General features: G+C 37.9%; 1 protein-coding gene and 1 pseudogene across 1 annotated transcript in view; one reads left to right on the forward strand and one right to left on the reverse strand.

The window, feature by feature from the left end:
* Window positions 1-27,721, reverse strand: part of LOC116661438 (MAM and LDL-receptor class A domain-containing protein 1-like) — a 66,184-nt gene that overhangs the window by 27,614 nt on the left and 10,849 nt on the right. The window contains exons 2-5 of the mRNA XM_032473564.1: window positions 25,042-25,182; window positions 11,899-11,993; window positions 11,649-11,810; window positions 6,738-6,834 (exon numbers count right to left, since the gene is read on the reverse strand). Of these exons, the coding sequence (XP_032329455.1) occupies window positions 6,738-6,834; window positions 11,649-11,810; window positions 11,899-11,993; window positions 25,042-25,182 (495 nt within the window). The remainder of the gene's footprint in view (window positions 1-6,737; window positions 6,835-11,648; window positions 11,811-11,898; window positions 11,994-25,041; window positions 25,183-27,721) is intronic.
* On the forward strand, window positions 18,921-20,779 carry LOC102523227 (annotated as a pseudogene).

The raw sequence follows: 27,721 nt of genomic DNA on the forward strand, positions 1-27,721 counted from the left end.
CGTGTTTTGTAGTTTTCAGAATACAGAGGCAGCATGTATTTTGTTAGATTTATGTTAAGATTTTACACTGATTGTATTACAAATGGTTCCATTTTTCTATTCTGTTTCCAATTATTCATTGCCACTACATAGAAACACAGTTGATTTTATATTGATCTTATATACAGTTACTATAATAAACCCATTTACTAGTTCCAGAAGTTTTTTAAAAATAAATTCTATGTATAAACAATTATGTTATCTGCAAACAGGCATAGACTTATTTTTTCCTGTTCCAACTGTATGCCTTTACTTACATGTCCTGACTTCCTGCACTGGTTGACTTCCAGTAGATGGCTAGACAAAAGTGGGTAAGAGTGGACATCCTTGCCTGGTTCTCAGTCTGAGGGGCAAAGCATTCATTCTTTCATCATTAAGTATAATGTTAGCTGTAGGGTTTTGTATATGCCCTTTACTTATTTTTTTTACTGAAGTATAGTCAATCTACAATGTTGTGTTAGTCTCTGGCGTACAGCATAGTGATAGTTACACATATATATATTCTTTTTCCTATTCTTTTTCATTATAGGTTACTACAAGATACTGAATATAGTTCCCTGTGCTACACAGTAGGACCTTGTTCTTTATTCTGTATATAGTAGTTTGTATCTTCAAATCCCAAACTCCCAATTTATCCCTCCCCTCTCCTTTCCCCTTTGGTAACCATAAGTTTGTTTTCAGTGTCTGTGAGTCTATTTTTGTTTTGTAAATAAGTTTATTTGTGTCATTTTTTTAGATTCCACATGTAAGTGATATCATATGGTATTTGTCTTTCTCTTTCTGGCTTACTTCACTTAGTATGATTATCTCCAGCTCCATCCATGTTGCTGCAAATGGCATTATTTCATTTTTAATTGCTGAGTAGTATTCCATTATGTGTGTGTATACATATATATATATATACACACACACATCTTCCTTATCCAGTCATCTGTCAGTGGACATTTGGGTTGCTTGCATGCCTTGGCTATTGTAAATAGTGCTGCTATGAATATTGGGGTGCATGTATCTTTTCAAATTAGAGTTTCCTCTGGACATACGCCCAGGAGTGGGATTGCTAGATCTTGTCATAAGTCAATTATTAGTTTTTAAAAGAATCTCCATACTGTTTTCCACGTGGCTACACGGAATTACATTCCTACCACCAGTGTAGGGCTGTTTTCTTTATTTTAAAATTCATAGTTTGCTGAGGTTTTTAATCATGACCCTTAAGTTGAATTTTGTCAAATGCTTTTTCTGCATCTACTGAGATTATCATGTGCTTGTCTTCTTTAGTCCATTAACATGGTGAGTTAATACTGCTTGCTTCTGAAACACTGAGCCAGTCTTACATTCCCTGTATAGTTACGATGTATTATCTTTTTTATAAATTCCTGGATTCTATTTGCTAACATTCTGTTGTAGATTTTTTTTGTTATAGAAACGTTGGTCTGTAGTTTGCTAATATTGTCTGGTGTCGGTGTTGGGACAAAGCTGCTTTTATAGAATAAAGTGACAAGCCTTCTCTTCACTTAGATTTTCTGGAATAGAGTAGAAACTGGTATCATTTCTTCCCTAAATATTTGATACAATTTTCAGTGAAACCATATGGTCCTGGAGTTTTCTTCAACAAGCAATGTTCACCATGAGTCCTATTTCTTTAATAAACATAAAACTACTTAAGTTATTACTTTCTTCTTGCGTGGCTTTTGGTCATTTGTGACCATTTTGTTTTGATCTCAGCCTATCAATACCACTACTATTGGCTAGAATTGTCTGAGGGCACTCACCTGGGCGCCCCGTGAGCTCCCCACAGACATCTCCCCTTTGAGAACCAGCGCTGTGGCTGGAACAGCTCAGGTGGTTCTTCCTATGACTGCAAGATGCCCTCAGTAATAACTACCAGGAAACTCTGAAAGACAGAGATTATGACTCACAGGCCCTAGAGAATGCACAGCACATCAAGGCCACACAGTGAGGTCCCAGGTAGAGAGAGAGAGAAAGAGCTTGGGTGGAGTCCTGCTTTTATTGGCAGGATGGCAGACCTAGGGTTTTGTGGGTTTTCTCTTTATTGGTTAATTTAAAACATAAGAGCAGCAAGTAAAGCACAGGAGGGGGAAAAAACAAGTGGCAAAGGGTCAGATATTTAAGTCAACCAGAGATCTCTAAAACAAAAGGCAACTTCAGGGAGGGGCAGCCTGGCTCTTTTATCTAGTAGCGCGTTGGTAATGTGTTTATGTGAGATACACATCTTTGAAGCAGATGCCTTGACAACCAAGAGCTTAAGTCAGACACTTGCATTACAGTTTAAAAATAAACTGTCAAGTGCTTATACCACAGTGATTTTCAAAAAATTTGTTCATTTCATATAAATTTTTAACTTTTCTTTTGTATTCCTTTCTTACTATTATCTTTTTATCTGCAGAGTACCCAGGGTTCGCCCTTATTTCATCACTGATACTAGCAATGTATAACTTCTCTCTTTTATTCCTGGTCAGATAAATTTTACTTATCTTTTCAAAGAAGCAGCTTTCAATAATTTTCTCTACCATTCTTCTGTTTTTCAATTCGATTCTTCACTGCCTATTTATATATCATTTTACTGCTACTTGATTCAGCTTTAACGTGTTATTCCGTCTCTGCTTCTGTCAAATTACTGATTTTAGATCAACCTTTTTTTCTTTCCTAATAAAAACTTTATATCTACTAATTTTCTCTTATATCTATTATTTTCCAAGCACACCTTTAGCTATATTACACATATTTTAATTAGTTATATTTTCATTTCCATGCAGGTCAAAATATTTGGCTATTTCAAAGTATGTTTTATATTTAATGTAGCACTTAATTTCCAAGTCACTGTAGATTTCTCACATTTGTGGTTTAATTTCATTTTGGTCCGAGGACATAGTCTACATGATTTCAGTTGTTTTAAAATTCTTAAGATTTGCTTTGTGGCCTCAGCAGTGTAATGCCAAGCATTATTAAAGCCTGAAAAATTCAGTAATACAGATCCAGTCCTTAGCATTTTTATATTTCATTCATCATCGCTGTGTTTCATTATGTTTGATTTTTAATAGATTGTATTAAAATATTATTTATTTATCTTCATTTGTAGGCATTTTAGTCTGCTTGGGCTGCCATAACAAAGTGCCACAGACCACATGGGGTAAACGGCAGACATTTATTCTCTCACTGTCCTGCAGGCTGCAAGTCCAAGGTCAGGGTGCCAGCATGGCAGGGCTCCCATGATGTCCCTCTTCTTGGCCTGCAGGTGGCTGCCTTCTCGTGGTCCTCGCATGGCAAAAGGAGAGCCCTCTCTCTCTCCCTTCCTCTTCTTACAAGGTCACAGTCCTAACAGCTTAGGATCCCACCCTAACAATTTCATTTAATTTTAATTACCTGTCTCCAGATATAGTCACATTGAGGGTTAGGGGTTCAACATATAAAATTTGCTAGTATTTGTCTATTTTAGTCCTAAAAGTTTTCCCTTTATGTATTTTGTAGTACTGTATATAGTTTAGGGTTGTTCCATCTTCTTAGTGAATATACTTTCTCTGTCCCTATTAATTTTGCTAGTTCTGAAGTACACTCGATAACACCATAGCCACTCCTCCTTTTTTTGGCTTATTGTTGCACAGTACCTTTTTCAATCCATTTACTTTTAATTAACCTATATCATTATAGTCTAAAATCGTTTTTTAGTCAGATTACAGTTAATTCTTATCCTTTATTCAAACTGACAGCCTTGAACTTTTGAAAGAAATGCTTAGATCACTTTTATTTAATGTAATTGTTGTATGATTACAATTAGGTTAGCAATTTTATTTTCAGTTTGTCTCCTCTATTTTTATTACCTTTTGTGCCTTTCACTCCCACCCGCATCATTCCTGCCTTCATCATCTATTTCCCTTTGCTTGCTGGTGGATGATTTCAACATTTCAATATTTCTATGTGTTCAGAGTTAATGTATCCACGGTCCTTTGCTTGTATCTGTTTAGTGTTTGCACTAGGGATAATAATACGAACAATTCAGTTTGACACTCTACCTAGACTTTGTTAGCATTTCAAATAAAATGCAAAAGTCATAGAAGTAATAAGAGTTACAGAACCTCCATGCTCGCACCTTCATATTATAATTACCATTTGTGTCATAGCTACAAATTTTGAACCCAACACAGAAGTACTCAAATATCTGCTTTCAACAATCATATGAATATTAAAGAATCTTTAGAGGAAAAATATTACATTATATTTACCCAGATATTTATGAACCATGAGAAAATAAATTCCGATGCTTAACCCACCCAGCCCATGGTACATTTTTAAGATGGCCCTGGAAGACAAGCACTGACCCCTGTGCAGTGATGAGCTCAGGTACACGGTGACCCAGAGTGTGAGAGCCTGAAGGGGGGGCTGGGGTGTGGGCTCTGGACTGGTTGGTTTGCATTTTAAAAATATGCTTTAGGGTGGATGGTTAGTTCACAATCTCTAGGAACTGGCTCACTCTGGAAGAGATAGTTCCTCCAGGGTCAGCAAGAGCCCAACATCAAAGCATCAGAACACAGAAAATCAAAAACGTGGTAACAGAATAGCTCCCTAGTCTCAAAACAAAACAAAAACCAGAACCAGTTTTTGAAAGCACACCAGTTTGAAGAAACAAGAAAATAAAGAAGTCTTGTCAGGAAACCTATGTATCTTAATCAGAACCATTTCTATAAACCAAAATGACCACCAAAAGACAGATACATTATAGCATTCATTTCCAAGGAGCACTCCTTTCCAAGTAGCTTTAAAACTCATGCCCTATCACCAGTAAACTCGATTCCCACAACACCTCAAAACAACATGGTTGTAACATTAACACAGAAATTCTAGACACCGATGTTTTTCTATTTGACCACAACTTTTCCTTGACTGTCCAACTTTCCAGTGCTCGCACTCCCACTACTATTGTTTATTTCTGTCAATAGTGATTTTAAGGAGCTCTTTTAAGCGCTTACTAAAAATCTGGCATTTGTCTTCTGAATAATTACCATGGCCCTTCTCCACTGGCCTTTGTCCCAGTGTGTGGTCATTAGGGAAGTGGCTTTGGTTCCGAGGAGTAAGTTTGTATCTTAAAAGACAGCAGAGCTCTCTTACAAACAACCCCAGCTCCTACACACGCCCCAAGCATTCTCCTGTGTAAATCTGTAACATAGGCAAAGTTCCGATGGCAGCAGCCAATTGCTAATTTCCTGAGCCTTCAGAAAGTCCAGCCAATAGCTGATTTCATTGCTTAATTCTCCTTTGAGGGTGATTAGCTAGACTAGGCAATAAATCAAACTACTTAGAGATCATTTTGTTTGGCAGACCTCAATTTCTGCAGAAACTGTAAGATCGAGAGGTATAAAGACACATGGTAAAGTGAGAGGGGTAACTCCAGCACAGGAGGGCTGTGCTCTGGGCTCCGGAACACCCTGCAGGGTAACAGAAGAGGGATTATGAGGGGAGGTTTGATGGGCAGATCAGTCGGTAGTCGAGTCAGCTTTGCCTGGAGTTAACAACATATCCTATACTGATACAGTGCTTCCCTTCTGATAAATCTAATAAATCCTATCTACTTTTAGTGAAAAGGCATCGAGGTTTATACTTAAATTATTTATTTCCAGGAATAAGTGGACGTTAGAGTCTGTTCCTTTAACGTTCTCAATTTCAATTTATTTGTACTTCAATTTATTATATAGTGATTTCTTACTAATACACACTGAGAACTGAATACAAAGGTGAAAAGAGACCTTTATGTGTTCCAGTGTTTAGAAGGGGCCATCATCAGCTTCTACAAAACCCTCTCTTGGTCTGAGTGGCAAGAGACACTTATCTGTATGCTTATCACAAGAGCAGGAGTGCTGTTTAAAAATCAAAGCACAATATAGACACCCTTTATCAAGATTCCTTGGTTTCTCTTAGGTGGACCCATGTCTTCTGTTACTGAAATATTATTTGTCACAACTACCATATCTTTATACCAAATTAGAACTTAAAATTCTCTCCACAAAATAGCTATCAGTATAATATTATGTCATACTATAGCATAAAAAAAATTTCAAAGGGAAAAAAATCTATCAACTACCTATAATCACATATATATGATAATTGAAATATTAGACAAAGTTAATTTCATCTTTACCAACTTATCATTTTAACATTGAACCTTTCTGTTGAGAACAGTGTGAATGGTGAATTGATTATACACTTAATATAATCAAGGAACCAATGTGGATAATTTTTTAGATCTGACATATGTTGTTTATTGACATAGTTGTTTCAGTGTAAATAGAAAATAGATTATAACTAACATATTTCTTCATTTGCATTTTACAGTAGAATAGTCAAACTGATTCTCCAAGAAGGCAGTTTCAAGTTTATGGAGGCCAATTTTCTCCCAACCTTGTAGCAGAATCCCATAGTTTCCTTGGTAAGATTTAACTAGGCAGTGTAAACACTGCTATGAGATTCCAACTCTGACAGTAAATTACCCCTTTCAGCTCTTTATAGCATCAGTGAAAAACAGCCTAGCTTCACCTCTAACATTGTTACACAGTGTATCAGAACAACGGGAAAGAGCTCACCCTAAAATACCAGGCAAAAATAAAGAGCAGATCAAAGTCATTAAACAGTGTTTAAAGTGCGCTGAATTTATTATACAGTAAGGATCAAAATGAGAAAAAAGTTCTTACCATGCGCAGGCAAGCAGCCTGAGCTGAAAGATATATCATCAACCGCTATGACTTCATCCTGTGCATGAGTTGGAATCATTTGGCCTTGAAAAACAACCTGTACAAGAAAAACAAAACAAAACACAGAGCAAGGAACATCACTGTCTCACCGTCTCACTGCACAGAGCCTACAAATAAGAAACACGCAGCTCCCTAGAAGCACTTGGGTGACCACGCCAATTCCAAGGGGGAAAAGGATTCAAACATACACTTTGAAGGACAAGAAATATACAGTCATCTCTGCATCCGACAGGTCTGGTATAGGTTAGGTGACGTGTCTGTAAAATGAAGCAAGAGTCGCCTGGTTTCTGCCCTATATCATCTTGTCTTGGGCTCCCATGCATTCAGAATTTATCAGTTCTGGGACCCACGTTCCATCTTGAACTCTGGTTTGAGGCATTTTGCACCTGTACTCCATTTGCACCTCTGGTTCTCCCATTTTTCTCACAGTGTGGATGTCCTGGTGTTATCCTCCTGCAAGAACTTCCTGCCATCATCCAAACCTTGCCTGGGACACTGACTGGAAGGAAATCATTGTTCAGTGACTTATTGTTAAAATGACTGAATGTTATATCGTGAAGTTAAGCCAGCCCAAGTCTCCATCAAGAGGAAATACTCTGCTATAATGAATCTGAGAAACTTGGAAAGATCAAGTAATCCTAATGACTTACATCAATAGAAAATTGGTGAGTCGGTGGAGAACATTAGCCGAACCCTCACACTAATGAATACCAAAGATGTGTAACGCTTAGTTCACAGATGCATTAAACTTGTATGCATAGCTCCACTTGTTTATAATAGAAACATTTTATGATTTCAAAATGTCACACTGCTTCTTAGCCTGACAATCAGTCTGTAGAGTAAACCCGAGATCATTTTGCTGTGCTGCGTTCTTTTGTTCCTGCACAACATGATGTACTAACATATTTCCTCTCAAACCAGAGGTCATCTTCTGGTCTATTAAAAATATGATGAGAAGCATCCACAGTGTTTCCAGCAAACTGTCAATATGGAGCCCTAAGAAAACCGTCTTTTCTTCACATGAAACAGAATAACCATGTGACTACGTATAAGTCAGGACCATGTTGGCAAAGGTCTATCAAAGGCTGTTATGGAGGAATAGTTTCAACCGAAGGCAGTATGGCATAGTGATGCAAGTGTCTATTAGGAATGAGACTGCTTGGATTTGGAGCCCAGCGACACCACTTAATAGCAAGAAGACCTTGGAGAAATTACTTAACACTGGTGTGCCTCAGTTTTCTTTTTTGTAAAAAGGTACTTATAAAAACAAGTCACTGGAGGGAGAGCATATAGCTCAGTGGTAGAGTGCGTGCCTAGCATGCACCAGGTCCTGGGTTCAATCCCTAGTACCTCCATGAAAGATAAATAACTTTCTTTTAAAAAAAATTGAATTACCTCCTCCCCAAAAAAGAAAAAAAAGTAATGAGTTATTATCTATGATAAAGTTTATGCAAGGATAAATGCGTTATTACAGGTACAACAGCACCGGGCCTCTAGTTGGCATTGAGTAAGTGTTAGCTATTATTATAAGGAATTATGAAAATATTTAAGCAATTATATGAATAATGTGTTTACCTATAAAAAAAATCTATTCTCTACAGATTAATTTTTTATTTTTCTTGAAAGCCTTTTCACATAGATACATTCCTGAGTTCTTGCTGAGCTAAGCATATACCTGGAGCACTTATGTTTAAAGAGAGAAGTAGAAAAAAGTGTTAACTAAATCCCCAGTCTCTTCCTTTTTCCTCCACACTCTCCCCCCAGATCCATTCATCCTCAGGGCTTTAACTGTCACCAGGGCTGATGAAAGATGAACTTACGTCAGGAATGTCAACCTCTCTCTTGAGCTCTCCTCCCACATCTCCAGAGCCTGCTGGATAGTTTCACTCAGATGACACAAAGTCACTTCTAACTCAGAATGTTCTCTCCCTTCAACCTGACATCTTCCCTGACTCTCACTCTCCGACAATGGTAACCAGAAGACGGCCACCATCAATGCTCAAAACTCCAAAATGACCTTGGGAATCACATTCTCCAGTCACAGGTCCTATCAGTCAAGACTATTAAGCCCTCTTTCCCTTCCATTCCAATTTCCACTCCTCTATCTGCACACATGACCTAACAAAGTAGCTTTCAAATTACCTTCTTACCTACAATCTTCTCCTGACGAGAGTTTGCAATGTATACATTTATTCGACTCAATTAAATCACATGCCAACTTGGTACAAGTGAAGAAAAGTTAGTGTGAAAATTGGCCATCATCTGCGCCCACTGGTGCAGCGAGAAGAAGCACTTTCTTTATGGGAGGAGCTATTTCTTTCACTATTTCGCTGCTGGGAAATTTACTAATGGTTCCGGGTAGCTATGAAACACAAGACCCACCGGCCATGATGGGACACTTTAGTTAAAGACATTTAAACAAAAAGACTTTCCAGGGCTTTGGGTTGGGGTCCTGAAAAGAGAGATGAGTAGAACCAGCTGAAGAAAGTGGAACCTCTTGATTGTTTTTTCAAAAGCCAGGCCCCAGAGTCAGATGCTGTGTTTGCACATGGTAGACGAATCTTGTATAGGGGAGCTGAAAAGTGATTAACACTCCCTGTTTTCTCCAAAACTTTGGCCAGTAAGGTTTTCCCCAAACTCCCACCTCATTCTTTCTCTGTTAGGCGAAATAAAGAACAGAACAGCAAAAGCAGCAAAATAAAAGCAGATCGCAACACGGACAATGGAGCTGGGAGTTGGGCAACATCAAAGGAGTCAGGGGTGGTGTCCCCAGTGTTCGTGACAGCACTATTTACAGTAGCCAAGACATGGAGACAGCCTAGATGTCCATCAACAGGTGACTGGATGAAGAAGATATGGTATATTTACACAATGGAATACTATTCGGCCACAAGAACCGACAACATAATGCCATTTGCAGCAACATGGATGCTCCTGGAGAGTGTCATTCTAAGTAAAGTAAGCCAGAAAGAGAAAGAAAAATACCATATGAGATCGCTCATACGTAGAATCTAAAGAAAAAAAGAACATAAATACAAACAGACTCATAGACATAGAATGCAGACTTGTGGTTGCAAAGGGGGCGAGGGGTGGGAAGGGACAGACTGGGATTTCAAAATGTAGAATAGATAAACAAGATTATACTGTATAGCACAGGGAAATATATACAAGATCTTGTGGTAGCTCACAGGAAAAAAATGTGATAATGAATATATATATGTTCATGTATGGCTGAAAAATTGTACTCTACACTGGAATTTGACACAACATTGTAAAATGACTATTACTCAATAAAAAAAAATTTTTTTAAAAGAAGTCAGGGGTGGTGTGCAGTGATGGGACAGGAAACATGAGACCAGTTCCCTTCCCCTCAGACATGTGAAGAGAAGATGGCCCGTGAAGGGAGGTAAGGGCTCAGTGCTCAAAACACTTGACTTAAATCTTAGATGAAGTTTTGATGGTAGGTGAATAAGGGACATTAACTGACTTGGATCACACTAGTAACTGCACGGACAGAAACTCGTGCAGCTACATTCATCGTATGAGAGTTTTCTCAGTTAGCAGTATACGCTCAATACTATTTCTCAAGCAAACATCTGAAACACAAAAAGGTAACAGGAATCTTTTCCCCATCATGCGTTCACACAGTAAATATTCTTGACTTAAAAGATAAAGTGGCTCAGAATGTGATTTGGAGAAGGGTGAGAGTAGAACAGTGTTAGAAAATCATATTTAACTGAATATCATAGAAAACCCTAAAAAGGTCCACACAAAAACTACTAGAGCTGATCAAAGAATTCAGCAAGGTAGCAGGTTACAAGATTAACATTCAAAAATCAGCTGCATTTCTTTACACTAACAATGAATCAACAGAAAAAGAAAGTAAAGAAACAATCCCCTTTAAAATAGCACCCAAAGTAATAAAATACCTAGGAATTAATCTAACCGAGGAGGTGAAAGAATTATACACAGAAAACTATAAGCCATTGATGAAGGAAATTTAAAAAGGCTTTAAAAAATGGAAAGATAGTCCATGCTCCTGGATTGGAAGAATCAATATTGTTAAAATGGTCACACTGCCCAAGGCAATCTACAGATTTCATGCAATCCCTATCAAATTACCCAGGACATATTTCACAGAACTAGAACAAATCATAATAAAATTTATATGGAACCATCAAAGACCTAGAATTGTCAAAGCATTACTGAAGAGAAAGAAAGAGGCTGGAGGAATAACTCTCCTAGACTTCAGACAATACTTATCAAAACAGCATGGTATTGGTACAAAAACAGACATATAGATCAATGGAACAGAACAGAGAGCCCAGAAATGAATCCATAAACTTTTGGCCAACTAATCTTTGGCAAAGGAGGCAAGAATATATAACAGAATAAAGACAGTCTCTTCAGCAAATGGTGTTGGGTAAACTGTATTGCACAGGGAAATATATACAAGATCTTGTGGTAGCTCATAGCAAAAAAAAAAAAAAAAAGTGACAATGAATATATGTATGTTCATGTATAAATGAAAAATTGTGCTCTACGCTGGAATTTGACATAACATTGTAAAATGACTATAACCCAATAAAAATATATTTAACTGATATATCAATGTATCTTAATATATATGAACTTTACTTTTGATCCATAAATTTAAAACTGTTTGAAACTGCCTTTTAGGATGACTGGGTGCCCCAATTTCCTCGAACTGTCTGGGTTCAGCCCTTGAAAACGCTGGCAAGTTCCTCATTCCTCAGATAATTGAGATGATAAGTCAACCTGCTTCTAACTTACCCAAACATCTGTTCTTTATCATTTCTCCTTCAAAGTCAGAAAATACAACACACATACCTGAAATCTCTGGGAGCTCTGGATTTTGATGACATTCCTCGCCCACTGATTTTGGAGCCCAGCTGTGTTTTGCCACAACTGCTGAATAGGACCGCCACACGTAGTCTGAAAGCCAGCCGTTAATGTACCATTTACTTGGCTGGAGAAGTAATAAAATGTAACCTGTAAAAAATCATCAGGGTCCAAACAATTATAATAAAGAAGTTCCCAAATGTGAAAAGCATTTCAAATGCTGTGCGCTTTCAAATACCTGACAAGCAAATTGGTTGTCTGTTGGAAGAAAGACTCGGCTTCTTAAGTTTGCAGAAGCAGAATCCACGTTGGAGACCAGGGAGAGGAAGTGGGCTGTTAGAAACAAAAGTCAGCATGTTAGATTCAGAGCAAGCACTGCTAAACCTGTTTAATATGCCAGGCAATAATTCAGGCCTATATCCACATTAGGTCAATATATTTTTGTTAATAGAATGAAACATTTAACCCCATCATTTGCTTTTTTTGCAAATTGTCTGAGTGACATTGTGACTTCCTTATACTCCCAAGTGAAATAACTAATTGTGAATGTACCCCTGTAACACTGCTATGGGCTACAGTTCACAACTTAACTTATCGCATATAACAGACAAAGTTCTAACCCTGCAAAGATGGTATCCAGGGAAAACATCATATTGGGACTGCTCGCCAAAATAAGCTTCAATGAAGAATTCAAAAGAGATGATATTTTGTTCTGCTTTTCTCCACAAAGAATTGGATCAAATGGTCCCAGCTTTGCCCAGAATTCTGGAAAACAATACTGAGCTCTGATTCTCTCCTGTATGCTGGAGAACAGACTGTGCCAGGGGACTGTTACAGTTTAGAAGCCAATAAGATAAATGTGGGACATTCCCTGGACTTTCATAGATTTTTTGCGATGCTTGATAACGTTATAGTGTATAGTCTGGGAACCGCTGTTTCCTGTTACTCTATTTGGTTTGCCACTATTGGTCCAAAAAAATGAAAAAAATGACAATGATGATTATGACGGGATAGCTAGCCAAGTTAGTGATATTTGAAAGCTGTCTCAGAAATCAAACTTAATTGTCACATTATTGAAAGAATCAATAGTCAAATTATGAAATCTAAAGAAACCTCTTCTTCCATATACCTATTCCAAAATTTTACCCTAATTAAGGAGGGAAAAAAGACATTTAATGATTGCTTACATGGTCAGAGGCATAAGTGAAATCTCTGCAATAACAGAAAATTGAGAATCTACTACCTGGGGTACTTATATAAACATAACTTGCATGAAGAGCTGGCATCATGGGGACACAAGTGGACTATCATTAGTTTGCGCTTTCATTATAATCAGCAGGGAAAGCAGACATTAAGCAAGTGAATAATCAAATGACAAAAATGAGCTATACGGGTATACTGCTTGAGGTTTAAGTGATAATATTAGCAATACAAGTGGTAATAGTATTCAACAGGCCAGAAATTGTTGTTTATAAATATTCAGCTACTAAAAAGCATTTGTGATACATACAGGAAAAATTACTTTTATTTGTCAAGGAAATTATTTAAATCAGTCATATTTATTTTTGAAAGTTTGGTCTTAAACATCAGATTGCTACATTAAGCTATTAAATAACAAAATATTATTTTCAATAAAATCATAAATTACATATTTCAGCTACATGTTTTATAAACCATGTCATTTGGTACATTTTATGACACTCAATTTTTCTGTATTTTGTCAACAATTAAATAAAGGTTAACCTTCAGGTTATCATAAAAAGTAAAGTTTTAAATTCAGAAACAACTTAAGATCCTTTGGCATCTGCTCTAGTAATAAGAGTTCTTTCCATGGGGAAAAAAAAAGCGTTGAAAAGGCACCCAATAGCAATATCTGTGTATTACTTTTAATTCCAACTTAGTGACAATAGCAAGCATTTTTTTAATGCACACTCAATTTTACTCTGCTCCCTGTTAGTATATAGAATTTCTTTCATTTAAAGTTGGAGATGTTCCTTAGAGAGTATCATCTTAGGGAAAGTTCTCTTGCTTTCCCTAGAACTTTAATCATCCCGTCTATGAGTATAAAAAATGAAGCAGATCCTTGGCAGCTTAAGTTTTTCCCACATGCCCATTCCCTCATCTGATACCCACTCCTACTGCTGGTTCTAACCATCAGGAAGAGATTTACAAAGCTGATAAAAAATACATCCAATGTTCTCTCCACACACCCTTCTTGCTCCTAGAAGGAGCCTGGTAATATCATATCACACACACATAATCGTCATCATGTCTCCTATGAATCTCGGCCATATTCACTTCAGTTTGTTTATATGATTCATATGTTCCCATTTTTATGCCTACATCTGTATAAGCCACCACACAGCGTATCTTTAAAACATATTTAAAATAATCTTGTGATAAAGTTTAACTGTTAAAAGTACAAAGTAAGAACACAGAATGATTTCATTTATAATTTTAAATGTTTACATTACACTCTCAGTTGCTGGGTAAGCCAGAGAGTAAAATCCCAACGTAAACTAAAATTGATGACAAAAAATACAAAATATATAAAATATGAAAGCAACCGAAACCATGAATCAAGTTTTGAGGGCTAAATTCAATAACTTTGGCAGTGAATTCCACCAACCTTGATCCTTGTAAAAGAGAAGTTAGATTTTTTCAGTCTCACTTTCTTCAACTATTGATAGGCAGTCCTGTGTTTCCCCCATTTCCCAAGTTCTAAGTGATTAACAGGAGTGAATGTGAGCAGGAGAAACATAAATCCTATTGCATGATGCAGAGTAACCAATGAGCTCAAAGCAATGCAAAAATCTGAGTACGTTAATGTAAGCACTCTCTGCAGCAAACTGCCCTGAGCAGGAAATCTCTTCTGCCTTGTTACTTGAGCAAAGCTACACTGTAACTAACTTTTAAATCAGGTGCCCGTATGCTTTTCAAACCTATTGATCACAAAATACCTTGCCTAACTTGTTGGTTTTCTCCATAGAGCAAAGAAGTAGGAATGAAGAATAATAAATAGGTGACCAGATTTCTTCCCTGCCTTCCCCTTCAGTGATCTCACGAACAAACTGCGGGGGTAAGACAGCATTTAAAGAAAAGATCACTAGAAGTCGACAAGCCTGCACACAGGCTGGGATGGCAATGACTCTAACTCCCTATCTCTATGATTAACTGCAATCATTTCCCCTTTAAAACTTTCACAGCTGAGCAGAATCTTTGGAGATGGTCTCTGGAAGCCACTGAGTCCACCATTTCCCCAGACTGCTGGCCCTCTGATTAAAAGCAACTTTCCTTTCTATCAACATTGACTCTCTTGAGTATGGATTTTTGAACGGTGAGCACCCAAACCTGAGTTCAGTAACAAAAACAGTGAGATAATACCCCCAAAAAAATCAGGTTGCAGGAAGGCATCATCATGGCAAGGTCCAAGGCCTGAAGCAAAGTTTAAAACGTCAAAACTTTTGGAAAAGTGAAAGCGTGCCCCTCTATGACAGGAATATGGCTCAGTTCAGATAACACAGAGGAAGTAGCAGTCTTCGATGCAAGTTGCTTCAAGTTGGTAATTTCTGTTTACTAAAGTCCATTTCCACTGAATCACAAGTTTTGTCTCATACTTGTTCATTAATCTAACAAGCTCAACATAACCACATAGTATTTGCTAAAACTGTACGTCTTAAAGGATACCCTCAAACAGTAACCTCTTATAATTGCTAACAACTTGTACATAAATGTTGCTGTATCAATTTAAGTCCACTTCAGTGATAAAAGGCTATGTGAGTCACTTTAGGAAACCATAAAACATACAATAAACATGAGGATGATAGTAACAAAAATGTCAACGTGAAAACCACTAAAAGTCTTCTCCATATGAGCAATGAAAGTAATCATAGCAAACCTAATGGTAACCGGAGGGCTTTTAGCCAATACATAACTGAATCTCAGTTAAAAAAAAAAAAAAAATGAATTTCAGGGGTTTTTTTTTTCTTCCTTATTCCCACTGCCTACTCTCTCCAGCTCCACAGCAAATTAAAAAAATAGCAGTCCACATTCCTGATGTACCATGGCCACCACAGGAATGAGCAGAATACAGTTAGAACTCTTCCAAGCCTCATTACCAAATAATTATCATTATTTGACAAGTCTGATGTTTCCTGAAAGACACCACTTATAAGGCTGTCTGAAATAGCCCAAAGCAAATAGCCTCTTCACAGCAGGCATGTGTTGAAAACAATTACTGGCAGGTTTTAACTTTACAGTTGCCTGAGGCAGTATATAACATTTGGGGCCAACAACAAACTAAACAAAAAGCTTAAAGCAAAACTGCAGACTGAGATGTCCCACAAGAGCTTAGAAATGTTCCAACACATTCCTGCAAGTCTACAGGCACGCGAGCATGCACAGAGCTATGCACATGCTCTGGAAAAACCTGAAAAGGCACCAAGATCTCATCTCTGGCTGATGTTGAGACTCTGTTAAAGCAGGCAAGAAAGAGTAAGACAGAGTTGGCAAATGTCTCAGTGAATACTGCAAGTGTACCACAACAGAGTCCCTCAACAAACACTGGGAGATTTATTAGTTCCAGTTTTAAGAAACTCTTTCCAAGCATTTACTGACCACTAAGCTGACCAAGCAGACAATTCAATGGCCACACATGACAAGAATCAAGACTTCACAGAATTACTCCGGAAAAGTCATTAAACTAAAATACAGCAAATATAACAAACTACAACAACAAACTGTGAAAGTGAGGGGAATCAGATTTCCACATTTGCCCCATTAAATTGTTTTAAATGTCTGTGTTTCAAAAGAAATTGTGAGAAATTCAAAGAAACAAGAAAATGTGACTCAAATACAAGAAAAAAGTAATCAACAGAAAGTGTCTCTGAGGAAGCCCAGACATTGGACCTACTGAAAAAAAGACTTTAAATTAGCTATTTTAAATATTTCAACGAACTAATGGAAACTATGTCTAAAGAACTAAGAAACGATGAGAATGATGTCTTACAAAAGACATCTTATTAAATTCTTTTGAATAGTGTGTGGAATAGTGTATATGCTCAATAAAAAGGTTTTGAAATAATACATAAAAAAACATCAATTTTTCACTGATTTCAAAATGAACAGATATTAATGACTATAAAGTTTGCAAAAACTAGATCTAGAGAGTAAGAATGTGAGATTTTTTTCTATTCTTTGTCTTTTCCTGTTTCTTCTTAATAAAATAATCCAACTCACTGTCTAAATAACGCAGCCTGCCAGGGATTAAGGATTGGATTATGGTTCCTATGGACCTTCAGAAAGGGCAGCATAGAGCAGTTTAGGACATGCTGGTGTTAGAAAAACCAATGATAAAAATAATGTTTATATTTAAAAAAAAAGAAGAAGAAAAATGTAAAAGCTGGAAACACAGGAGGATTTAAAGAAAAACTAAAAGGACAAATTTTTATGGTAACAGAAACTTTGAGGAAGGAATCAGAAGAAGTTAGATTCCCTCAGGGTTTGGCCTGAATTTAGGCTACAGTTCCAGCTGGCTTGTGTGCCTAAAACTCTGATTGAAACGTTCCTCATCTCCTTAGCCTGAAGAGTCATGGAAAGGAGCCAAGGACATCAAGGTCCACCATAAATAAAGGGAATAATTCTAAAAAGAAGAAAGCCAGGAAAAGGGGTGGCCCATGTTTAATGAAAAAAACTCTACCTAAGTTGCTGTCTAACATTGAAACATCCATATGCAGAGAGCACTTCTAGTAACTAAAACTAAAAGAACTGAATTGATATTTGAACTGCTACCCACAACAAACAAAACAGAGTTTTCAATTTGAACCTAAGCAAGTTAATCATCTACTTAAAAAAAAAACAAACTCTCTCTTAAAGAATGTAACAGAATCCAAAGACTCCACAGTATTAAATTTAGAATGTCAAAGATATAAACCAAGATTATTTGACAGACAAAAGAAGAGGGTTTTGACTGTACTGTGGGAAAAGATAGTCAACAGAAATCAATTCTGAGAGTATGCAAAGATTTTCAAACTACAGTTATATTTATGCTCAATGAAGCAAAGAACAATATGTTCATAATGAATAAGGATAATAAATCATAGAGATATTAACATAATTTTAAAACAGTCAAATGAAAAATTGTACACAATATCTGAATTTTTAAAAAAGTCATTGGATAGGCTTATAAGCATAGTAAAGATGACAAAAGAGAAAAGTCATAGGGCTTGCAGATAGATTAACTGCAATTGTTCAACATGAAAAAAAGAAAACATAAGGAAAATAGAAGCCCCTCAATGTGATAAGTCCTGCTGTCTAACGTACTGAAATCCAAGGAGAGGATGAAGAGAACGAGACAGAAAAAAAATCTGAACAAATCAGAGTGGAACACGTTCTAAGATTGGTAGGAAAACATAATGTCACATTCATGAAGCTTATTAACCCAATTAATATTTTTCAAAATCTCATGGCACATCATAACCCAGTGACTGAAAGCCAACATAAAAAATCAAATCTTGAAAACATCAAAAAAATAAAGATTTATTAAATACAGCAAAACAGTAATTTTAATAACTGTGAGTGTCACAAGGCAAGTAGGGAGGCCAGAAGACAGTGAAATAATACCCTTAAAGCACAAAAAGAAAAAAATACGTCCATGAAAAATTCTTTATCCAATCAGAATATGTTTCAAGAATGAAGGGAAAATAAAGACATTTTCAGAGAAGGAAAACTAACATACTTAATTTATCATTAGGAGACCTGAAATACAGGAAATACTTCAGGAAATTTTTTGAGCTAGAAAGAAATGATACTAAAGAAAAACTCAGATAGTCAGAGGGAATGAAGCTTATTGCAAGTAATAAACATAAAATAATATTTCTTTATTTTTCTTAATGTTTAAAGATAAAATTATAATACTGCCTTGTGAGATAAGTTACATAGGTTATAGATGTACTGCATAGGATCACTGTATAAAATAAAGGACCATGAGAAAGGGTAAGTGACGTATGCTTTTCGAAGTTTCCTATATTACAAGTATAGTTTTGCAAGATCAATTTTAAGCAGACTGTAAAGAGTGAAGAAATATGCCATAGACTAACCACTAAAATCAAATGTGAAGACATATAACTTACAAGCCAGTTGAGCTCTCTGGCTGCTGGTTCCAGCCACTCTTGCCTTAAGTACTCCCCTCTGTGGACCAGGCCACCGTCCCGTCTTATGCCTTCAAATCCCAGGGCTGTAGGCCGACCAGGAGGGAGAAGAGGTCCTTGGGTGCATCCTGTGACTCAGAACTGAGGATGGGCAGGGCAGGCTGGCAGTGCTCCCTCTCAGGGGCATGCCCCCCACTTCTGGAAAGGCTTCAAGGCAGACTTACAGTGGCGGCTTTGAGAGTTGGACATCCAGATCCCTGAAGTGATCTCTAGGCCCCAGCCCTAATGCGCCACCATTCCGTGCTGCGGGGACACCATGGCTCCAGAGGAAGATGGTGGACGGGAGGGCCTGGAGGGCAGTTTCTGGGAGGCCGGCAACTACCGGAGGACAGTGCAGCGGGGGGAGGGTGGGCATCGGCTGTGCGGGGACCTGGTTAGCTGCTTCCAGGAGCGCGCCCGCATCGAGAAGGCCCATGCCCAGCGGCTGGCCGGCTGGGCCCGCAAGAGGAGGGGCGCGCTGGAGAAGGGCCCCCTAGTATGGCACACTGGAGAAGGCCTGGCACGCCTTCTTCACGGCGGCTGGGCGGCTGGGCGGCTGGGCGCGCAGCACCCGGAGGCGCGGGAGGGGCGGCGGGGGCCGGACGGCGAGCGGGGGCGCGCCTGGCGGCGGCGGGCCTCCCAGCGGCCGGCGCTGCGCGGCTGCCGACAGAGCCGGGCTGCCGAGGATGGTTTCCGGGAGGCCCGGAAGCCCTGGCTAAAGAGGCTGAAGGAGGTGGAGGCTTCCAAGAAGAACTACCTACCATGCAGCCCGGAAGGAGGAGAAGACGGCGCAGACCCCGGAGAGCCACGCGAAGGCGGACCGCGCTGTCTCCCAGGAGCAGCCGCGGCAGCTGCAGGAGCGGGTGCAACGGTGCTCCAAGGAGGCCGAGAGGAGGAGAGCTAGCGGAGCTGCATCGCTATGCCCCGCGCTGCATGGACGACACGGAGCAGGCCTTCGGGGCCTGCCAGGCCGCCGGGCGCCAGCGGCTTCTCTTAAGGATGTGCTGCCTACGTTACACCAGCACCTCGACCTCTCCAGCAGTGAGAGATTCCAAGAACTCCACCGAGCCCTGCATCAGGGCATATCCAGGCAGCCAGTGACGAAGAGGATCTGCGCTGGTGGCGCAGCACCCACGGGCCAGGCATGGCTATGAACTGGCCACAGTTTGAGGAGTTGTCCTTGGACACACAGAGGACAATCAGCCAGAAGGAGGGGGGGTGGCCAGAGCCCTGATGAGGTTACTCTGACCAGCATCGTGCCCACAAGAGATGGCGCTGCACCCCCACCCCAGACCCCTGGGTCCCCAGGCGGCGGGCAGGATGAGGAGTGGTAGGATGAGGAGGGTTCCCAGAAGGCTGCCACTGGGGTGCGGGTGCGGGCACTCTATGACTATGCAGGACGGGAAGCTGATGAGCTGAGCTTCCAAGCAGGAGAGGAGCTGCTGAAGATGAGTGGGGAGGATGAGCAGGGCTGGTGCCAGGGCCAGCTGCAGAGCGGCCAGATTGGCCTGTACCCTGTCAACTACGTGGAGTGTGGGGTGGCCTGACCTGTCCCGACAGCCCTTCTACAACGTTTCTCCAACCTGAGTCAGAGCCCAGCTTCTTCTGGACAGCCGGACCTAAGGGCCCTGGACCATCCTTCCACTGCTGCCTCTCTGGCCCTTGAGGAGGGAGAAAGTCCTGGGACCCAGGGAGGGAAGGGGCCTGTGTCTAGGCTGAGGGGAAGACGGAGAGGTCAGGAGGTGACAGAAAGGCTCAGTGGTGCCTGGGCCTTCCTAGGTGTCCTCCAGTCTCGCCAGGAGCTGTGGACCCATGTCCTGGTCTCTGTGTTTTGGGGTTCCTGGGTTGGTCTTGGGGTGAGTGTAGCTCTGGGTTAACAGCGCTGTTTTGTGGCTTGTTCTAGTGTGTATTTAACTTGGGGGAAAAAAAAACCCAAACACTTTAAAAAAAAAAAGCCAATTGAAATAGAATTATAAAAATACTTAAATAATCTAAAGAATGTGGAAAAGGAAAACAAGAGGGATTAAAACAAAATGCTTAATCAGAAAACAAAGAATAAATCTAACAATATCAATAACTACATTATATTAAATAAACACTCCAATGAAAAGAATTATCAGAAAGGATATAAAAGATTCACCTACATGCTGTCTACAATAGACAGCTTTGAGTATAGACAAGTTGAAAATAAATGATAGAAAAAAGTATATCATAAAAACATCATAAAAGAAAATAAAAATAAAATATCAATATCAGATTTAATAGACTTTAGCATAAATTTTATGAGAAGAGATAAGAAAGAATACTCCATCATAATAAAGGGTCAATATATCAGGAAGGCATAAAAATATGTATTTACACCTCATAGTAGAGCTTCAAAATATAAAAAAATTGACAGGAAGGGCAAATAGATTAATGCACATTGTAAGAGATTTTCACATCCCTCTGTCAGCAGTTGATAGAACAACTAATCAAGAAATTGGTTAAGACTTGCAGTTTTATTACCTTAACCTAATTGTTAGTTACAGACCACTATATCCAATATGTGCAGAATACACATCCTTTTCAAATTCAAATGGTATTTTCACCAAGACAGATTATACACTGTAGCATAAGTCTCAAAAATATTTAAAAGATTGAAATAAAAGAATGTATTACACCAAAATGTAATTAAATTAGAAGTCAATAATGGTATGTAGAAAACCCACAAATATTTGGCAATTCAACAACATACTTCTAAATAATCCATGTATCAAGGAGTTAGTCACAAGGGGAATTAGAAAATATGTGAACTGAATAATAAATATCAAAATTGGTGAACCGAGGTTTCCACCTAAAGAAGTAAAAAAAAGAATAAAAAACCAAAAAAGAAAGCCCAAAGAAAATCCTAAATTGAAGAGGAGTAGAGAGGGAAAGAGAGGAGATAAAAATCAAACAGAGGGATTGTTGCTACACATTCTACAGTCATTGAAAGGATAACAGATATTTTTAATTGAAATATAGCTGACATACAATACTATTTAAGGTACAGAGAAATACACTGTTTCCCAGTTTTTAATGGCTATGCTCCATTTACAGTATTATAAAATATTAGCTATATTCTGTGTTGTACAATATATATTTGTAGATTGTTTTACACCTAATAGTTTGTATCTCTTAATCCCCTATCCCCTTATTGCCCCCTCCCTTCCCTCTCTCCACTAATTTGTTTTCTTTATCTGAGTCTGTTTCTCTTTTTTTATTTTGTTATATTCACTAGTTTGTTGCATTTTTGATTCCATATATAAGCAATATCATACAGTATTTGTCTTTCTCTGTCTGACTTATTTCAGTTAGCATAATGCCCTCCAAGTCTATCCATGTTGCTGCAAATGGCAACATTTCATTCTTTTTTATGGCTGAGTAGTATTCCATTGTGTATATATACCAAACCTTCTTTATTCATTCATCTGTTGATGAACACTGAGGTTGCTTCCATATTTAAGCAATTGTAAATAATGCTGCTCTGAACATTGGGATGCAAGTATATATTTGAATTAATGTTTTGGGTTTTTTTAAGATATATACTCAAGAGTAGAATTGTTGGGTCATATGGTAGTTCTATTTTTAGTTTTTTGAGAAACCTCCATACTGTTTTCCACTGTGGCTACAGAAATTTACATTCCCACCAACAGTGCAGAGGGTTTTCCTTTTTCCCATATTTGTTTGCCAACATTTGTTATTTGTGTTCTTTTTGATGATAGTTATTCTGACAGGTGTGATGAGATAGCTAATTGTGGTTTTAATCTGCATTTCCCTGATGATTAGCGATGTTAAGCATGTTTTTATATTCCTGTTAGCCATCTGCATTTACTCTTTGGAAAAATGTCTATTCAGTTCTTCTGCCCATTTTAAAATCAAATTGTTTGTTTTTTAGTGTGTATCTCTTCTTTATAAAAAATCTTTTATTGAAGTATAGTTGATTTACAATGTTTTGGGTGTACAGCAAAGTGACTCAGTTTTATATACACACACACATATTCTTTTTTATATTCTTTTCCATTTTAAGTTATTACAAGATATTGAATATAGTTCCCTGTGCTATATACACTAAGTCTTTGTTATTTATCTATTTTATATATAATAGTGTGTATCTGTTAATCCCAAATCCCTAATTTATCCCTCCCCTCTCGCTTTCCCCTTCAGTAACTATAAGTTTGTTTTCTGTGTCTGAGGTTGTTTGTATTTTGATGTTGAGTTATATGAGCTGGTTTTGGATATTAACTCCTTGCCGGTCACATCCCTTGCAAATATTTTATTCCATTCTGCAGACTGTCTTTTCATTTTGTCAATGGCTTCTATTGCTGTGCAAAAGCTGTTAAGTTTAATTAGGTCCCATTTGATTATTTTGGCTTTTACTTCCTTGCCTTAGGAGACAGATCCAAAAAGATATTGCTATGATTTTTGTCAAAGATTGTTCTGTGTATGTTTTCCTCCAGGAGTTTTATAGTTTCTGGTCTTACATTTAGGCCTTTAATCCATTTTAAGTTTATTTTTGTATATGCTGTCAGAGAACATTCTGATTTCATTCTCTTACATGCTGTTGTCCAGGAATAATTGACTATAAAGAACAACCTTCATCTCAACAAATTTGACATAGTAAAACAAAAAGTGGGTCTCATAAAAATTAAAGGCTTCTATTCATTAAAAATATCAATAAGATTAATACATATTGCACAGAGTTGGAAAAAAATAACCATAATTCTTACAAAGAATCGGAATATATGACACATAAAAACTGGTGCAAGGAGCTCTCTTTCATTGCTAATGGAAATCAAAATGGTACAGCCACTTTGGAAGACTGTAGCAGTTTCTTACAAAACTAAACAGACTTTCACCGTACAATTCAACAATCATACTCCTTGGTATTTACACTAAAGAGTTAAAAACTCATGTTCACACAAAAACCAGCACCTGATGTTTATGGCAGCTTTATTCATAGTTGCCAAACTGTTAGAAATAGCCAAGAGTTCCTTCTGCAGGTGAATGGATAAACTATGGTACATCCAGGCAATGGAATATTATTCACCACTAAAAAGAAATGATCTATCAAGCCTTGAAAATACATGGAGGAAATGAAAATGCGTGATACTAAGTGGAAGAAGTCAATCTGAAAAGGCTACATATCATATGATCCAACCAAATGACACTGAAAAGGCAAAACTCCATTGAGACTAAAAGCATCAGTGGTTTCCAGGGGTTAGCAGGCAGGGAGAGATGAAGAGATGAACGGGCAAAGCACAGAGGATTTTTACAGCAGTGAAACTGTTCTGTATGAGAATATAGTGGTGGAGACATGTTTTTATACATTTGTCCAAATCCAGAGAACATATAACACCAAGAATGAACCCCAATATATAGACTTTGGGTGATAGTGATGTATCCATGTAGGTTCACTGATTGTAACAAATGCAGCCGTCTGGTGTGAGATTTTCATAGTGGACAAGGCTGTGTGTACATCAGGGAAGGGGACATATGGGAAATCCCTGTGATATCTGCTCAATTTTTTGGTGAATCTAAAACTACTCCAAAATTAAAAAAAAAAAATACAACTAATTCATGAAAGACAAGTAGTCCAATAAAAATGAGACAAAATATGAGCATAAAATTCATAAAAGAAGGTACATTAATAGCCAATAACCCATGCAAAATGGATCAATATTGAGTCATCAGGAAAATTCAAGTTCAGATTACAATGAGGTACCACAACACACCTCACAGAATGATCAAAATGAGAACAGTAAACAGCAAATCAATACCACCTCTTAATCACTCTGCCCCTAGGTTTCATAGACTTCAAACACTGACAGAGTGATGTTGTTAATGTTCTGATAGGTTTTCAAACTTAGCTCTGAAAACTTAACAAGGCATTGACTGCCTGATCAAAAATATTATTCTGGAGCACCGAGAAATTATTTCAAGTGTAAGTTAATCAAAAATTGTATTAATATTCATGAAATCAGGATTTTTGAATGGAATTCAAGCATGACTATTTTTCCACAAGCATTTCAAGCACCTAATGTCTGAAGGCACGATATCTGCTTACTTAAAATTATCTCTAGGGAAATACGCATACTTTAACATTTAATTGTAGTTATAACAGATGCATCACTATTATTAAAAGAAAAAGAAAGAAAAAAATTCAAAGCATTTACCAGACATATCACCGTTGTGATCATAAGATGGAGGAGGTGGACCATTTATCCCATTTCTCTTTGTCCAGCCAAGCTGCAGACTCTGATTTTGTGTCATACCACAGAGCCCATCCTCAAAATCACATCTTTCATAATCTGAGCCTAATGAGAGAAAAAAAAAGTAGCTTTCACAACCCTATTTGGCTTCTTAAGAAATAAGACAATAGTAGGAAAAAACAAAAAACAAAAACAAATGACAAATACAGATTAACATCAAGATGATTTTTCACATTTTAAGTCTACTTTATCAATGCAAAAGCCTTTTTGCATGTAACATTTGAATGGTCCAGTATGGCCCAACAGGAAGAATGCCACAGAAGGTCAGAAAACTGAGGACCCAATACTGGTCTTGTCTCTATTTACTGAAGGCAGCGAGCCGTTTTTTCACTTGTAAAATTACAGCAATGACATCCTGCCCTGTCTCCTTCAAATGATTGCTACGAGGATCTAATGACATAATGTGTGTAAAAATATAACTCTTAGGCACCATAAAATATGAGGGCTTATTATTAAGGGGACATCTTCAAATCCACCTCGATGTTCCAGCCATTCAAGCATATGAGAGTTTCAGATTTGGGCTGACCAATTCAGAGAGGACCCTCTGATGGAAACTCAGCCACCCATGGCTGGGATGGACCCCTGGAATTAAGCATAGCACCTTCCTGTTGAATCTCAATGTTCTTGAAATTCTTGGTGCTTTTACCACAACAAAGGCATTTTCTGGCTCTTTTTTCTTTCTTTCTTTTTTTTTCTGGGTATAAGCTATCTAAGAGGTTTGGGAGAAGCAGAAGGACTTAGACACTTGGTTTTTCACAATAACCATCCAGGGAGGACTTTATTCCATTATTCAACATCAGCAAAATGTCACTCTCTAAAAAATAGATTAATTCAACTGCAAATGTACCATACTTGGGTTGTAGTTCTTAGTAACTGTGGAGATTCTCCTTTGACAAGTTTGTTTTTGTCCTAACTGGTTGTATTAGCTACGGTGGGAATAAATGTGCTGTTTAACAGGTAGACAGGGCCTGGCAACCTAGTCACAAAAGCATAATTTTTATTTAATCACATTTTGGGCAATATTATTTAGTAATAGTACATCTGGCACAGGTTCTTGAGATCGTCCATGTGAGCACTGAAAGCTGATTTAGAAATGATGCTTTTAAATGACATTAGCTAAACCTGCTTTATGACCACTGATGGCTTATTTTATTAATTTTAGTCCTGGATTCCTTATTTTGAAATGTTTTACAAAGCAGCTGTGTTCTGTAATATTATTGGGCATCTTAGTTCTGTCCTAGGCATTCCACTGCACTCTATTTATTCCTTACAGCAACCTCACAAAGCAGGCATTTTCCTTACGAAGAAACCTGGATGATGGTGTTGGAGACATTAAGTAACGCCCCTGGGATAAAACAGCTCATAAGTGTAGGGACCAAGATTTGAACCCAGGTGTTTTGGGGGTTTTTTTGACTCCAGAACATGAATTCTTAAAGTTCTGTTCTAATGTCTCATTTTGAATCCACTGACCCATTTTCACCAAAGATCCAGAATTAGAGGTCCATCAGAGTTTCTAGTTAGCCTGAGGAAATGTATTTCCAGGCAGAATTGATGTCATTCTATCTAAAAGCTAAGAAACTTGATTAGTCTATGAGTTGTACCACGGTGAAACTGACAATTGCCTTAAGGCCTTTGAAATATTTAGAACAGTCAGAATATCCCAGTCATTACCTCATGGACCCCTACTGGTCCAGGGAGTCTGGCTGAACAGAAAATGAACTAAATTATATAGTTATTTGTATATAAATGTGTGCGTGTCATTTAACTAGCTATGCATGTACCTGCATAACCATGTATCTGTTTTCAAGGCTCTTTTGGTTCTCAGCAATATTTGCAATCATCTATTTGTGATTACAAAATATTCTAAATTATTCTTATTATATTTCGTGAAATTTATGAAATTTACACACATTCTCACATAGGTGTCAAACAGTTTTTAAATAACAAGAAACCACCTTGCATTACAATTACTTAGTTGAGGTCTGTTTCCAAAGTTCTTTGTTCGCTTTTATACACAAGGATAATGATGATGTATTCTGGAAGTATCAGACCTAGAAAAATAGCTAAATAAAACATTTTTACTTCCGAATAGTCTCAACAGGGGTTCTTTTTGTTACAAAATGAATCTAATGAGCATACATTTTCCAACTAATTCTTATTTTTAAAAAAAGCAATCATGAGCTTCTAATAACTGCTGGCTTATTCAAAAAGGCACCAGAAAATTTTCTAAGTATTCATTTGCTCCCAATAGAGAATTGTATATTTTAAACCATTTGAATGATTTGTCTTGAATCGTGGTTGATTTGCCTTTTAATTTCATAGGCCACACATTTACATTCAAATCTGATAGAACTTGCTATGCTAAAATCGGCCTCCCTGGAGGTTTCCCTGCTACCACAGTGGTGCTGTAGGCAGGCCATGGAACAATGACGCGTGTTATGCAGAAACTTATCAGTAGAATCCATGTTTCCTGGGCTTTCTGAACTTGTGAAACTCATCATTGTGTTTTCAATTTTGCGATCCCAAAGGTCAGAAATACTGTAGTCAACAAGGGAGAACTGTCTCCATGCTGTGATTTGAGGTT

This window comes from Camelus ferus, chromosome 35 (assembly GCF_009834535.1).
Source record: "Camelus ferus isolate YT-003-E chromosome 35, BCGSAC_Cfer_1.0, whole genome shotgun sequence".
NCBI classification, from domain to species: domain Eukaryota; kingdom Metazoa; phylum Chordata; class Mammalia; order Artiodactyla; family Camelidae; genus Camelus; species Camelus ferus.